This window comes from Trichoplusia ni, chromosome 13 (genome assembly GCF_003590095.1).
Source record: "Trichoplusia ni isolate ovarian cell line Hi5 chromosome 13, tn1, whole genome shotgun sequence".
In the NCBI taxonomy this organism is placed as follows: domain Eukaryota; kingdom Metazoa; phylum Arthropoda; class Insecta; order Lepidoptera; family Noctuidae; genus Trichoplusia; species Trichoplusia ni.
In genome coordinates, this window is record NC_039490.1 from 4,945,477 (window position 1) to 4,961,493 (window position 16,017).

Here is a 16,017-nt window from a genome sequence, read left to right on the forward strand (position 1 = left end):
TTTTACAAAGGGTCTTTGTTCTTACCCGGGCTTTGAACTCATAAATTCGTAGGTAAACGAGGCGTGAAAAAGGAAAATCTCTGGAAAAGCTGACGTCGAAACCACGATTCCATATTTTCGAGTATTCTGGATATTCTATTGATTAATTTAAGATTTAATTCTTACGTATGTTGGATTTACAGAAGTCAAATTCTGACGTAGCTTAAGATACCTTTAAAAATTCACAGGTTCTTCACGATGAAAATGTTCGAGTTTTCTAACGATCACGACGTCCTTCCTATTCTACACCGTTTTTAGCAAGTAATAATTAATTTATTATCCTTAGTCACATCACCACGAAACAAACAGTAGTGCATGCCGGGATCCAAACTTCCAGCCTATGACTATGCCATCACAGCTGCCCTTCAATAAATTCATGTTTATTGCCAATAATGTCTTTTATTTCTACAATTATCTCCTGACATTCGTAAACGTGAGGCTTCTCCAATTACTGGCCGTAATTAAAATGCATTCACATGTCTGCTGTGTTATTTATACCGTAATAAAAAGTTCAATAATTGTCAATATACTTCATGTTTATAATTTCACAAAATAACATGTTTGTACATAAAACGTGACTAAAATGAAGGCTTGAGACCAGAAATTTATTAATGTATTGTTATTTTTTTGTATATTTTTATTAAAATCCTGAATTGTCCCTAAAATTATTCCGATTTGGTTGAAAGTCGCTTGAAATTCAAAAAACGGAAATATTAAATCAAATACCCCCAAATCTAATTTAAATTCAGCAAAGGGCAAAACTATTAAAATGTGAAATGGAATCATTAAAATATCACGTTTAATACACTATCAAGTCCCTACTCAATTATCTTTTAATAAAATATTCAATATGTATAAAACAATAAATATACCAAATTACAAAATAAATTCCCCACGATTTAAGTTAGATTTCTTTCTCAATAAATAGTTTAAAAATACGCTGTATTTTCCTTCGCCTTATATTTGCAATCGAAACACATAACACAAACATGGCGCCTGGCAGTATGACAGTTAGAAAATTAAATTCAAAAATATTTTATCGTTGTAAAAACTTTCTACGAGAATGAAATTGTTAAAACAAAAACAGTTTCAAACTTGATGACATGTAACCAACAGTCAACATGTTTGCAATTTCGACAGTTTTGCGAAATCAAAAAAAAACTATGTGACCTTTTTCCATTAGAATTATTTGAAATTCTATTGCCTCCAATATTTTTTTTCATTTTTTTTTCCTTTCCAACCAAGTTTTTGATGCTAGTGCATTTAGAAAACAACAATTAAATAATAAAATTAAATACAATTCCACTCGATCGTTCTAAGTTAGTGAAGCGAAATGATCTTATTGAGGTAACACGTGCGCAGAATAGCGGAGTGTTCGGAAAAATCCTTGAAGCAAGAATACTATTTTTAAACTGAATATATTAGGTTCGTATAGATCAATAAATGATTGCTATATTCCTATTGTTACCAACAGCAACTCATTTAAAATCAGCGTTTAGAAAAAATGAGATTCACTATTGAATATTTTCACGATTTTTTTTTAAAAATTTGCTTGGTATTGGTACGCAGATGCATAATCTTGTATACGGAGAACAGTAACATTTTCTATAAAATACTCATAAAAGACTATCAGGAACTAAGTTTTCATCTCTCAGCATACAGCAATAATCCTAGAACCACAAAAGAAATGTAGGATCCATTTCTTACTTAGTTCCGGAGCTATAGGACTTAGCAACTACATATTACAAGGATTATCTAAAGACTTACTTGCTAATATTTTCCTGTCTTTCTACAATATTCTGAAGGCCGACGGCATCTCTCAGCTGCATCACCAGAGCAGCTCTTACCGCCTCCGTGGACTTTAATTCTTCAATCCTCTCGCTCAAAACCTGAAGAAAAAGAAACTGATTAGTGTCATTATAATCTCAAAAGGGAGTTCGTATATAGCTAAGTTATGCGGGAGTAGACTGGACTTGGTGGTAATGCAAAATTATGAAATCAATTACAGACATTTGCCCCATAGTGGAAAATTCCTTCAAGGTTCAGTAATCACAAGTGGCTCTCATAATTAGCAGAAAAAGTAAGCCTTTTGTTGTTATTTATTAAATGTTATACAGGCAAGACTTTAGGAAATTAAAATAATTTTGACCTTAAAGGTTTCAGTAAATTTAAAAGGTGCTTTGAAAAAAATGTCATTATAAAATATTCCTCAACGTAGTTCGACACTTCGCAAATAGTCTTTTGACTTAAATAAGAATTTATTATTCAAAGCGAATTCCCTCTTAGAAACACACTCTGGACAAGCAAGTTTGCATCATGAATTTGTGCATATTTTATTATTTCTATTCCATTCCATTTCGCCTCGTTTTATTCAATTTTATCTTTATGCTTTCTTAGGAGAACTTGGAAATGGAATTTGCGGTCGTAAGTTGCGTCTTTTCTGTACATATTTCTTAACTTATAAAGAGGTGTATTTTTTAAAATTCCAACCCTATATTTTATAGTTCATATTTTTCTTCTGTTAGTCAGTCAAACGTTAAAGTTCTGCCGAATAGAAATCGCAGTTAAGGGAAATTACCCTCTTCGCCACTTACCTCAACATCATCAGAATATATGGGAGTATTTTGGAACACCTCTTTCTTCACGATCACGACGCTGGGTCCCTGGACCCCACCCACAAACTTCTCACAATTGAAGAACAGGGCGTCCTTTTTGACCATCTCCTCTTTTACTCCAGGAAAAGTCGGGTTCATATCCACAGCAGAAGATGGTGCCACAAGTGTATAGTCCCAGAAGGACCAAGCTCCGTATTGGTGGAGAAGTAAGGTGGTGGCCACATCATCAGCTAACACCCCAGTCAGTTTCGAAGCCGCCGGGAAGAAGCCAATCAACCTCTTCCCCGTATTTGCGTTTTGCTGCAATCTCTGTTCCAAATTGTTCAAGTCTATGTAACCTTCTTTTGTTTCCGAGATTTTGATGACCTGCAACAATGGAAAAAATGTATTAAAATGCGTTTTGTATTGAATTTAGATTGCAACACGGAAGTGGTACGCCACTAGTGATGATGTTAACAATAATTATACAATTATACAATAAAATCTTAGTTAAACTTAAACTTTTTGAATACCAAAAATTGGCCAAAACGAAACTCAAAATTAGTATACACAATAAATCAGAAACCCAAAACATCAGCCATTTTTTTTTGCTGTAGCAAAAATCTACAGAGATTCTAAATAAAAGAGATTTATTCGCCGGCTATTTCGTTTAAATGTAGATATTTTAAATAAAGGTTACGCAAAACTATATCAGAAACCCACGTTCGTATAAATTCTAACGTATGCAAATGCTGACGACATGTCTACTGGCTAGTTCTAGTTTCTGCTAAGGTAAATAAATTCAAGGATTTTACCCATTTACATGATACCTACACCTTTTATTTAAGTGTAAAAGTTGAGTTTGTGTCGGTTTACAACAAATCGAGACTTGGCTAATGTAACATTACATTAGTTATAGTTATATTATACGAGATAAATGAGGTATTCCATCAAAAATATTCTGTACCTTTTGTTACCATACTCCTGCGAAACGGCTTGACCAATATTTATCAAATTTCAGATCCACATTTAGTAGATCTTGGCTACTATCTATTTTTCAAACATCTAATTAATACGGATTGTCTATGCCTAACCCTTTTTTTTGTACGTCATGTTTCATTCTACACCAGGAATTCCCTAAAAATAATTGATGTAACAAAACAACGTTTTCCGGGTCAGCTAATGCGGACATATAATTAAATTTATTAGCGACATCGGGTCAAACATGACTATTACAGTTTTAGGTCAAAATATTACGAGCACGACAATACCAAATACCTGAACGCTATAAATTGAATAACATCATGAAACATGAACAAAGAAATAAGTAGGACGACGTTTTATTTGTATGGACGTAGTAAAACTTACGTCAAATGAAATAGGAGAATGTTTCTGAAAGGGAATTAGGAACAATCCCTCAATCCTAGAGAAACAGAAAACAAGTATTATAGTATGCTACAGTTGTTTTAATAGTTATTTAATAAAATATCGGTCAATGTTGCGCTTAGTTTTTATGTGACTACACGGATTGCCGAGAGGACTCTGCCGCCAAACCCAGGGTTTTTTATTCCCGGATAGAATTTGCGTGACTGCACAATGTGTGATACACGGATTTTTTGTCCAGGGTATTTGAATTTTTGTGAACCCATTGAAAAATGAGTCGAAAAAAAATATTTCTGTACAACAGACAGCAAAACATGATTGGAAAAGGACAAATACTAAATACATACATTATTTTCGTTTTATAAAATGTTGCAACACATTCTAAATAAATCTTTAACGAAGTGCTTTAAGTAGAACCACTTGCCGATACAAGATTGCATGTCCCTAATGGGTTTCATTAATGAGAAGCAAATTACAAGCGAGTGACGTTCCAGTTAACAGGGCAAGTATACATTACGACACTTATAAGATTAAGAGCGATGCTAATAGAATGAGATGGAGAGATGGATTAGTAAGTAAGGCAATAGTTCACTTGAAGTTAGTGTGGCTACGAATTGGGATGAAGGGACTTGAGGAAATAGGTACTAGTCTTATAGTTGTCATCGATGATTGAGTACGCTTGAGTTTTAAGTGTTGTCAGTACTTAATATCCAATCTTAATTAGCTAATGAAAGAAAGCAATGAAATAAGAGGCATTTGCCTCATAGCGCGATAGTACAGGCAAGAAATAAACTTGATTATTAGAATTTCACAAAAAAAAAACAAATTTTAAAACATTTTATTACAAATGTCTTTTTTATCTTGTTCTTTTCATTACAACTATAAAAATACACAATACTATCTCAATATAGTATAACGAAATGAAACGTAATTCAAAACATTAGTTACAACAAAACAAAACAATAAAGTTTAAACGACCGAAGTTAAGCAACCAATGGTTTCTTAGAAAAGGTAAAAGAAATAATGTAAACAAATAAGTATTAAACAAAACCAATTCTAAGGAATAAGAATGTTTATAGAACTTTGGGAAGTCCATCAATATTGTTAAGAGGTTTTTTGCTTTAATGTTAATAATTATCGCACTGTTGGGTATGGTCATTGGCCCCGACTTCTATACGTGAGTTCGATTCCCACCCATGAGAAATGTTTGTGTGATAAGTAAAAATATAATGTTAGTATTCAGTATCAAAAAGTATTCTTATCAGTTGTCTACTGTTCGTACTAAAAGCTTTGCTTAGTTTGAAATAGAAGACGTTATGTGAAATTTGATATACCAAGTCAAAAGCTTTGGTTGAGTCAAAGAACTAACCAAAGACAGTGACATCTTTGAACATAATCTTATTTACAGAGAAACAGGGCAGAAAAGCAAGTTCAGAATAAAGTTACCGAGCTCAAGCGTCGCACCGTTGCACTAACTAAATTTAAAGATGCAATCTTGAAGCTAACAGCCAAAGTATATCGCGTAATAGAATTTGTGATTTCAATGCGATACTAACGCCGTTTATGGAGTAACAGCAAGTGAAGTTGATAATATGGAAATGTTTAGACAATTCACTTATAAAATAGAGAAACAATTTAAACTAAATTGAAAATGCCAAAATCAGCTCGTGGTGGTAAAAAATATTTAGTACATTCGTAATATTCATTGTCGTCTACGTGAATATATTTAAATGTCTACCTAAAAATAAATGCGAAACATTTATATGCTAAATTATTGGTTATAAACAAGATCGCTAGTATCGGTACAATTCCATTAGAGACAAAGCATCCATTGAGTACTATATGTTGACAAAACAGGGACTCGGGGCTTCAATAACAAATTTTGTGGTACGCAGTACACTGAGCCTCGATATGACGTCACTGTTGACCAAAGCAAGGCGCGTCAAGGGTCCTTGGACAAGCTACTACGACGCGCACCCCATGGCAGATGACATCATGAGCGCAGTACTTAATATGAAGGACAAATATAAGGAGTGGGGGATCAAAACGAAAATATTTGTGTATGAAAATATAGTTTGACAACAGTCTCAGATTAATCTGTCGTTTTTGATAGATTGTAAAAGTTTGGGCAGAAATATTCCCATTAAGGTTTTATTCTTTTTGAATTACTCAAGACTCATACAAATACCTACTTATACGCGTTTTGTTGTTTTTGATTATTCTAAAAATATGAGCACGTATATCGAAAGGAAGTATGTGACGTGACGAGTAAATGAAGTAAAGAAGGAAACTAGATAAGACAGTGAAGACCATGAAAGGAAGAATGGAACATCTGGACATGTTTCCGGACAATTGTTTATATTGTCTAGCCTAGATCATAAATTAACCCGTTTGCTCAATTTAAGTTATTAAAAATATTTACAAAGTCATATTCATATTCGTATATTTATTTGCATTGCATAATGTTACAATAGATGTCTTTAAGACTGACACATTATCTTTCAGATTCCTTCCTTCCTTGTCGTTACACTCTTGCCTGAGTAGTCGTGGTCGTCACGTCAGGGTTGTCAGATTAGAAGTCTCGAAACGCAAGTTCATTTTGAAATAAGTGAGACGAACTTTTTGGGCGATAGCATTTGTTACAAGGTTAGCATTTTTACAAAAACATTATTTATTTCAATAAAAATAGTCTTAAACTTAAATTAATAAAAAAAACAATTAACGAATGAATAAATATAAATTGTATTGTTATTTTTTGCACATTCAAAAAATATGGACTCGACGTTGCTCAAAGAAAAACAAAGCGTTGAGAAACCACGGGAAAAATAAATTTTGTATAAAGAATAAATAAAAGTCCTGCAACCGCAACAAACAATTACGCAACAAATCTTTCAAGAACTTTGAGTAAATAATAAATCTAGAACTATGTAGGTACTGCCTAATAAATCTTTCACTCCACACGATATTTCAAATTCAATGTTAGTTCGAGACAAATATTTTGTGTAAGACATTATGTCACTTGTCCTCTAACAATGTTATTTGGCTCGGTATCCAATAATTAGTATCTATCAGTTTCTGTGTATTATTGGAAATTGTGTGGTGAGTTTATTTTCGGTTGTAATGGTGGTGATGTATAGAGTAGTCCCTCGACCATTGCCTTGTAATGTTGCGTTCGTACGAATGCTCTGCTATCTGTATGGGGAAATGTGAAATTCACATCATCATCTATCAACGTTTTGTGGTTTTTGTTTAAATAATGAATCTCTCGCATCGCACAGCGTATAGCCAATGATCGTACTGAAGTTCGACAAAGTGCTCAGTTCGTAAAAGGACATTACAATAGAACATTGCAGCCACAGATTCGTTGTTCTGTAACAAATTTGTATGTAAGTTAGTTTAAAAAATCCGTACTTATATTTAACGTAATCCTTACGTCAGGAGGTCTTTATAACCATTCAAGTCACATGCCCAAGATAGCTTGACTCAAAGATAGCATTCGTGGAGGGTTGAACCCAGGACCAATTCCTTTAGCGTCATGGTCTCAAGGAAAAACTTTAGTGTGTCTATTTGTAAGCAAGATGCTGCTACTTGCAATGTATTGCACTTTCTCGCTTCCACGACGATAGCCGCTAGTACTAAAGAGTACATGGTAGCGGTACTTTATATATATATTCTGACGTCATCTACTGAATTTTATACTTTATCTTAATAGCTTCGCTTGACGGAACTAAGTGCTCGAGGCGATATAGCTTTAATATTAATAGCTTTCGAATCATAAACAATTTTCTTTCATTTATTATAACTATTTCCTTGACTGTTGAGTTGCGAAATGTTTTCTTATTTTCATATAATCTTTGACTTGATTACCAGGCGATATACTTTCTTATTTAATCGGCTTTTATATTGTGATAAATGATCTGTATTGCTAGATAATAAAAGCTTTTTTGCAAAACATTTTGACTCGCAACTGAGTCTCAAATTATATTATAACTTGTATCCATTGTTCTAGATGTTTTGTCATAGAATTCGCAGCTAAAACTTAGTCGTCATTAATCAATTGCCAGATATATCTAAAACACTAAAATCTGTCTAGGGGGGAACTGCGTATCTACGAAGGCATTATAAATTATCTAATATATTAGTAAAATCCCTGCCAAGAACACTCAAAATCTATCGTTAAATACCAAGAGCATCTTTAAACTCAATAATATATGGCATTGTTTACTTACTATTAAACTTTAATGTGTCCAATAAAGATCTCACGAAACCACAATGTTTACAAAGTTGACAATTGTAGCAGAAATCATTAATATTCATCATCATAAAATATTTATTACTAATTGTTTAAGAGCTCTTTACTACACGCGTATTTCGATCGCCCGACTAGTTCTGGACCGAAACTAGTCGGGCGATCCCGATAAATACGCGTGTGTTAACCTTGCTTAACCAACTATGAATTTACCTCACGAAAGTAAATATAGTTTTATCACTGTTTATGATTACATTATTACAATAATATGACATTTAAGATAATATTTTACGACCATGGCATTACTCATTGATTTATCTGTAATTTGTTGGGTATTGTGACTAGACAGTTAACAGACGATACGACGAATAATAGAGTCGGGAATAAGCGTTCGATCTCCGCATAGGAGAAGCACTTGTGTGATCCATGAATTCTTGTTGCGATTACCCAAACTCAGAACAAGAATTCGTTAATTCTTTGGGCATGTGATTGGAATGCTTGTTAAATACTCTGCGACATAAGGATTAAATTTCTTTGTGCGGGATTATTTTTAAAAGAGATTATATTATTCCGTCTCAATGTTAGGCAAAAAGTCTTTCCCATAGACTAACAAATTTATGAATGTATGGTGTTCGTGCCTGACCACATTTTTTAAATTTTTTCTGAACCCTATTTCTCGTAACCCTGAATTCAATTAACAAAAATAGCCACCTGGTTTATAAAAACACGGCTGTTAATGCATGCATTAAGTTTGACATTTTGACGTTGAAATTTTCTTTTTGCTGACGCGATCGATGTGTGAATTCCTCAAAAGTAATGTTATTTATTTTAATATTGATTATAGCCGGAAGTGTTCAATAGGTCTTACTGATATAAAAAACCTTGTTTGATACGAGCTTCTTTTGTTTTTGAGGAAATAAAAAATCTTCGAGTTATGCTTTAAGTAGCGCTGGGTTTTTTATAAACCTATTGGCCGCTTCGAACTGACCAATGAAATATGTATCGGACATGGTATGTGTAAATTAAAATGCATTTACTACGATGACTACGAATTCTAAATAAAATGATATATTTTTTTTGATATTAGTTTTCGACTTTGACACTTAGACAAACATCAACTTACTAACAATGGCAAAAAAGGGACTTCTCTGACAGGTAAGTATTCAATCAAAATCCGTAATGGTAATAATAGAATTACCGTATATCAATACGCCTTTGAGTCGAAATTGTTTAATTTTCGCATTACAAGTGGGAGCCGTCGAAGTATGCATAAACAACCCACAAACCTTGATGCGGAGATAAGATAGGCATGTGTCGGAGGCACACTCGAATGCCTACGCACTCTCAAAGGTCACAGAAGAAATATGGGCTAAGAGTGTCGTGGGTGTAACCTAAACTTAGTTTTGATGTAGCTGTATTGACAACTAAACGGATAAGGCGAAAGTTTTAAATGTGTATGTGTGATATCTTCTCTTTCTTTGCGTTTGGTTGATGTTGAATCTAGTGTCAGAGTTTTAGATTTAATCTTCTGATATGGATCACAGCCCTTATATAGTGCGCCTTCGGATATAATCATCATCAGCCCAAATTTGTCCACTGCTAGAAATAGGTCTCTCCAATTGCATGCCTTCGAGATCGATCTTCGGCTGCTCGCATCCAGCTCCTGCCAGCCATCTTACGCAGATGTTCACTCCACCGTGATTGCCAAGACTTCGGCTTTACCGTTCGGCGTATTAAGCCATTTAAATTTCCTTGGATGTGTTGCTTTCGTTAAGACAGTTTTCTTCTCCGATTATAGCTATCGTTTACTTATAAAGTATTTATCAATAGGCACTTGAATTCAATTAATTATTGATTCGAGCCGAGATTTGAACTTAAGACCTTTGACCTAACAGTCAAACGGTCATACTGCTAGGCTATCACGGCTTGGCTTTGTTATACCTTCGAGCTGTAAGGGCTGGGCCAACTTTAATAACATCTGAGGTGGTGGAAGCTGACTCTTGGTTAAGTTAAACTACTTTAGTAACAATGAGTAATGTCATGGGGTATCGTTAGTCTGAATATATATTTGGATCTTAATAAAAAAATGGACGGAAAGCCCCAAAATAACTGCATGGAGTTCGCAACAAAACAAAACGTTTTCGCACAAAATTTAAATTAAATTATGAACAGAAAAAGTATTTTCATTTGTTTCTTTATTTACCGACTAATTTACATGATCATCTTTTTATACCATGATCACGGTTTTATAAATTTGTTTTAGTAATTACAATTAAAAATTATTGTAGTGAACATGCAAACCACGCCTTTAATATAATTTTAGTTGACAGTCAGAATTACTTTACAGAAATTAGTTGTGAGAACTGAAATATTCTAATGCTAATATTAAATAATACAGAAATATTCGTAACTTTATGTTAAGCTAAAAAAACTTTTTGAATTGTGTTAATATTGTCACGTAAATGTTACTCATTCCTTATTTTGTTTAATTAAACCATTTAAACCTATTATGTTTGGTAAAATATACTGCCGTAATTTTTAAAGTTTGTGAAGACCATTTGACTATTTGAGTTTTAAAATGATCACAAAGGAACATATTATCATTCATAATAATATTCTATGTTTTTAACCTGGGTGAAATTTGGTACACAGCTCGTTTATAGCTGTGTACCAAGTTTCATCCAAATCCGTTCAGTGGTATTTGCATGAAAGAGGAACAAACATCCATACATGAAAACTTTCGCTTTTATAATATAGTAGGATAAAATTTAGGGTTATTAGGAAGACGGAGTGTCTTCAAACAACAAACAAATCCATATAACAAATCTACAAACCATCTTAAAATAGGTCAAGGTTTAAGTAAGGTGTCCAAGTCACGTGCAGTGTCTGTGCAAAACATGTTGATAAGAGGAAACTTGCCGCTCGTAAACCATGCCTGCAGTTCAATGCGATATTAACTATACACTGTGGAATCAATAAACACACGTACGGAGTCTTATGGCGTTTACTTATGAGACTCATAAAAATTTTTGGTTGGGTGGTGGTAATCTCTCAGACTTTACTTTGCAAATTATATGACGGGATAACCCGGTGCTAATTGTTACCACTTTTGTATAGGTTTTTATTTTGTAAATCAGCCTATCCAAAACAAAACAACATATATTTTTTCTGTATAATTTTTATTAGCTAATGATATTTTTGGATAAGAAACCCTTTTATGAAGTATATTTTTACTTAGAAGCATAATCTTTGTGATCACAATTGATTTAAACACGCCATTACTCAGATGAATCAACAGAATTTTACCATAACCGACACATCGTCATTAAAATTCTAGATGAAAACGTGACATCCACATAACAATACGCATCTAATCAAAGCTGCAGCCGCAACTACGCAGCGAGAAAACAAATGACCCATTAAAACAACCATCAAATGTGTTGAAGTTATTTAAAGTCAGTTTGTTTACCCATTAACACCGTCGTGCCGGCGCCCAGAACCGTCCCGTATAGTTTCATTGTATGCAAAAACTATAAAACTCGGTCTAACTATTGCGCAACTCAAGGGCGCGTTATCGTCGACCTTAGTGCATGTAATGCTTTTAGTTGCATTACGATAATATAAGTACTACGAAACACTAACCAATATTCAATAAAGCATAAATATTGAATGTGGAAACAAGACGCCGATACACGCAAATTACTTCCGTCTCCCTTTAATAACGACAGCAGACTTTCCGAAATATCTCATGGTACTAGTCCGCACAGCCGTTTGTCACGTCGCGTTATAAAATGTTGTATGTTTCACGTCGAACGTTTGCATTATGCTGCAATTTTATGTTGTGGAAAAATACTAGTAGGTACGTATTTGCAACGTCAAAACATTGAAACGTCCATAACCCGTCCCACTGCAGAATATATTATGCCAACAATTATTACAAGACTTGGAATGTTTGTCGATTGTACGTGACTGCTAAAGTCATGTAACTATTGTCATGCTGTTATAGCCAAGCAATATAGGAAACAGAAGATAAAGCTACAGTTTTTTCGAATTCATGTGCGTGTTACAAAATTATTATCACTTGCTGAGGAAAACGACACCTGAGAATGGGTGTGTTAAAATATGTTAGAGGCAGTTCTGACAGATTGAAAAAAAGAAGTGTCAAATTTACAGACGCTTGCACACGGTTTTATTCTTAATTTTTACCGCTTATTTGTCCAAACGTTATAATCACTAAGAAGCTGAAATAATGAGCGGAGAAAATAATAGAAACTAAATATATGCGCATTAGCACCAACTTCAATCATAGAATCTAGTATAATATTTCACTACCCACGCAATTCCAAAAATGTAGCAAATTATTGTTTCTGGAAATTAAACCTGATGCCATCAGTTTGTTTATTGTCCTCGCGTCGAAACTTTAAACGAAATTTCGTTGTCTATTGTTTCAACATGTTCCAATTAAACTTTACACGTTTTCATTTATTATTTTGTAGAGTTCGTTTGTTTTATTTTTGGGATCGCATGTCAAAATTCACTCGAATTTTTAAGTATAATTTTCGGCTTAATTTTTAAATATTAAGAGTTGGTCGTGGGCTGACAAAGTTTGTTAACGATAACTAACCAAAGCAAAGAGTTTTACGTGCAATATATTTATGTGAATATAGCCGTAGTAGATCCCATTTTTGTAATAATAAGACGAGCAGCGATTTTGATCTCCACAGGATAATCATCTGCATGATCTACAAACATTGTACCAAGTGACTGTGTTCTCTGTGCTATATCTCCTTTGGTTCAGATCGGATCGGTGGAGGAGAAGAGGTAAAATATTCCCCTCAGCATTGAGATCACTAGTCTTTACATTTTAAAAACAAAAAACATCTTGTTTTTTCTTACCTCAGCTCCATACTCCCTCCAGGGTGCGATCTGGCGCTCGGTCTCCCGTGAGGACACGAACAGAACCACTCCCTCAGGTCGCAGCGCCCGCAGGAACCGCACCAGGGTGGCTCCCACCACAGCGACATCTTCAGGACAAGCTCCCACCAAACTTCTGATTATAGTCATGGATTCCGTCCTGATGACAAAAAAGGTATTTAAAGACTGTATCCTGAAACGTTATCAATCTTATCATGGTTTCTGAAAATATGATCAATATAGTTTGTTGGTCACCTCGTATTATATGTTCTGGACCTGTAGACAAATTATATTTAATTTAACCAAACGCTATCGCTGATGAATGGCTCCAATGTCATGAACTGGTAATTCAAAGTCAACGAAACTTTGACTTGCCAGTGGTTTTCAAACAAGAGAATGATATTTATACATTTGAAGTTTTCTTTTCTAATGCGATGTAACTGTGCCTAGGCATTCAGATTATTTTTGTTTTTCTATAGTCAACTAAACAGGTATTTAGACATCATCGTTACATAAGTTATTACAAGAAGAATTATAAGCATGAAACTTAATGGTTACTTAAAATGGAGTGATTTTACGGTCGGCATTGATATAAGGAAAATGGTGTGATACTTTTCTAGAATGATGTAGATACAGTAATTATATATTATCGACACGCGTATCTTGTGTAACTTGATGCAATTATTCGCTAAAAGCTACTGCGTGCGCATGTAATTGGGTTTATATGCTCAGGGTGTGTTCGATATTTTGCAATCTAGGTACTTTGTACTTTTATTAAAAATATCCGTATACGAATTTTTACTTTTTTAGTTACTTACTTTTTACCCATAGGTCATTAAGTACGGTATATCCCAGGCCATATAATATCGTACCGTAAACTTTCTTAATTGAACCTAAAACAGTCTTGACAACTGACAAGCAAAACAATTTACGCTGAGCAAAATCAAATTTTCTTGTAGACAATTTTTTTTTTCTAGCTTGAATCAAGCAATTCTTTAATACTAAACATATGTACATAAGTAACGTAGGTATACATATATATTACCTGTATATCTCGCTCTGCCCCGATGTGTAGGACAAACCCGTGCATTTAGTGGCGTGTGTTGGCAACACATCTCTCGTCACGTAATCTTCTATGCATTGTAGAGCGCGCCCGGACCCGTTGTAGTCGCAATAGACAACTGTAGGACAAAACAGATGAGAATTAGAATAAATAGTCGAAGCAAAGACTGAGAACATAGAGAAAATAAAAGTATATTCAGACACCCATTGAGTTGTTTATCCCAAAAGAAGCTACGAAAGATACTCCAAAAAAATGGTAGGTAGAGCTTTTGGAGATAATTACTGAATAACCGTCAATTTTAAAATGAATAGATTAAAATCCTGTAGAAAGAATTTTTTTATCGCTAATCTTTAAATATAATTCCACAGTACGTATGTATGTTGAATGTTTCTTTTGCGTTGATAGGCGAATTGGATGGTTTAATTTTACAGTATAATAAAAAAGGAAATGTAAGCACATTTCCTTTAGTTACGTAAAATAAGGAAACCATTTACAATAACTCGGAATTGCTAATGACATTCCGTAATGTATTGTAATTAAATCAATTCAATGCAATTCATTAGGCTCCATGTTTATCTATTAACCTATAATTTGACATGCAAATTTAGAACGAGATTTCTCAGCTACATACATTAATCGTATATAGGTACAAGGTGTAAAGAAAATCTTCGGGAGAGTCGTAATATTAGACTTAGACTGGAAATGTTTTCCTTAGACTGGAAAACATTTCACAGAAAATAAAAACAGTTCGACTCGCCACCCCGCCGCCGCGTCAGCTCATGATTAAGGACTCCACTTGGGTCCGAAACTAGTCGGGCGATCCCGATAAATATGCGTGAGAAAAACATTATAAAATAAAAAAGGGCAATCCAAAAGTGAGCTTGCGTGATGATCAAAAAATCCCTATAATAGAAGAGGCCTATGTCCAGTGCAGTGGTATTAAATAATTAAAATTGAATCCCCGTTACGAAACATCTATACTAATATATAAAGCTGAAGAGTTTGTTTGTTTGAACGCGCTAATCTCAGGAACTACTGGTTCAAATTGAAAAAATCTTTTTGTATTGAAGAGACCATTCATCGAGGAAGGTTTTAGGCTATAAACCATCACGCTGCAACTAATAGGAGCGAAGATACAATGGAAAATGTGGCCAAGTATAAATCATAACTTATATCTTCTAACCACGCGGACGAAGTTGCGGGCAACAGATAGTATTATAATAAAACCAAAATAAACTTTTCTTCTATACAAATTAAATCTTGCAGTTGTGGAAACGTAACAGAGCACTAGGCTTCCTAGAGCGTCATCTCTTTTCCACAAGGCCAATAACTTTAAGAGTTAGTGATATCCCCATAACTGTTGATAATTATTTGACATCGTCATGACAATTTTCTTTAACATTAAGTTTGGATTCCTTTAACAAAGTTGATCACTTCCACAAGCATTTTTCCTATTTTACACTCATAAAAAATATGACTACGAATATTCGCCCAAAACACTAGTAAAACATATTCTCTGTGGTAACAGAATGCATGTCATTAAACAATAAATTTAAAAGCTATCACACCCTCGAGGCTTTTAGTTATTAAGAGCGGGCAATGATATATGTTGGGGTTAATTAATTAAATTGTATTATAATTAAACACATAATTTTTTTATCGTCGTGGGGGCTACCATGGTTCATCGGGAGCGTTTTCTGTCTAGCAATAGAACATTGATTAAAGTTAGAAATTAGATTTTAGTTTGAAATGACACCTTTTAAAATATATTTTAT

At 33.9% G+C, this 16,017-nt stretch overlaps 1 protein-coding gene across 2 annotated transcripts in view; it reads right to left on the bottom strand.

Moving 5' to 3' along the window:
- LOC113500097 overlaps positions 1 to 16,017 on the bottom strand; it is a 97,516-nt gene that overhangs the window by 25,544 nt on the left and 55,955 nt on the right. For both annotated transcript variants that reach the window (XM_026880774.1, XM_026880773.1), the window contains exons 2-5: positions 14,225 to 14,360; positions 13,162 to 13,339; positions 2,634 to 3,020; positions 1,807 to 1,928 (exon numbers count right to left, since the gene is read on the bottom strand). In XM_026880774.1, the coding sequence (XP_026736575.1) occupies positions 1,807 to 1,928; positions 2,634 to 3,020; positions 13,162 to 13,339; positions 14,225 to 14,360 (823 nt within the window). The remainder of the gene's footprint in view (positions 1 to 1,806; positions 1,929 to 2,633; positions 3,021 to 13,161; positions 13,340 to 14,224; positions 14,361 to 16,017) is intronic.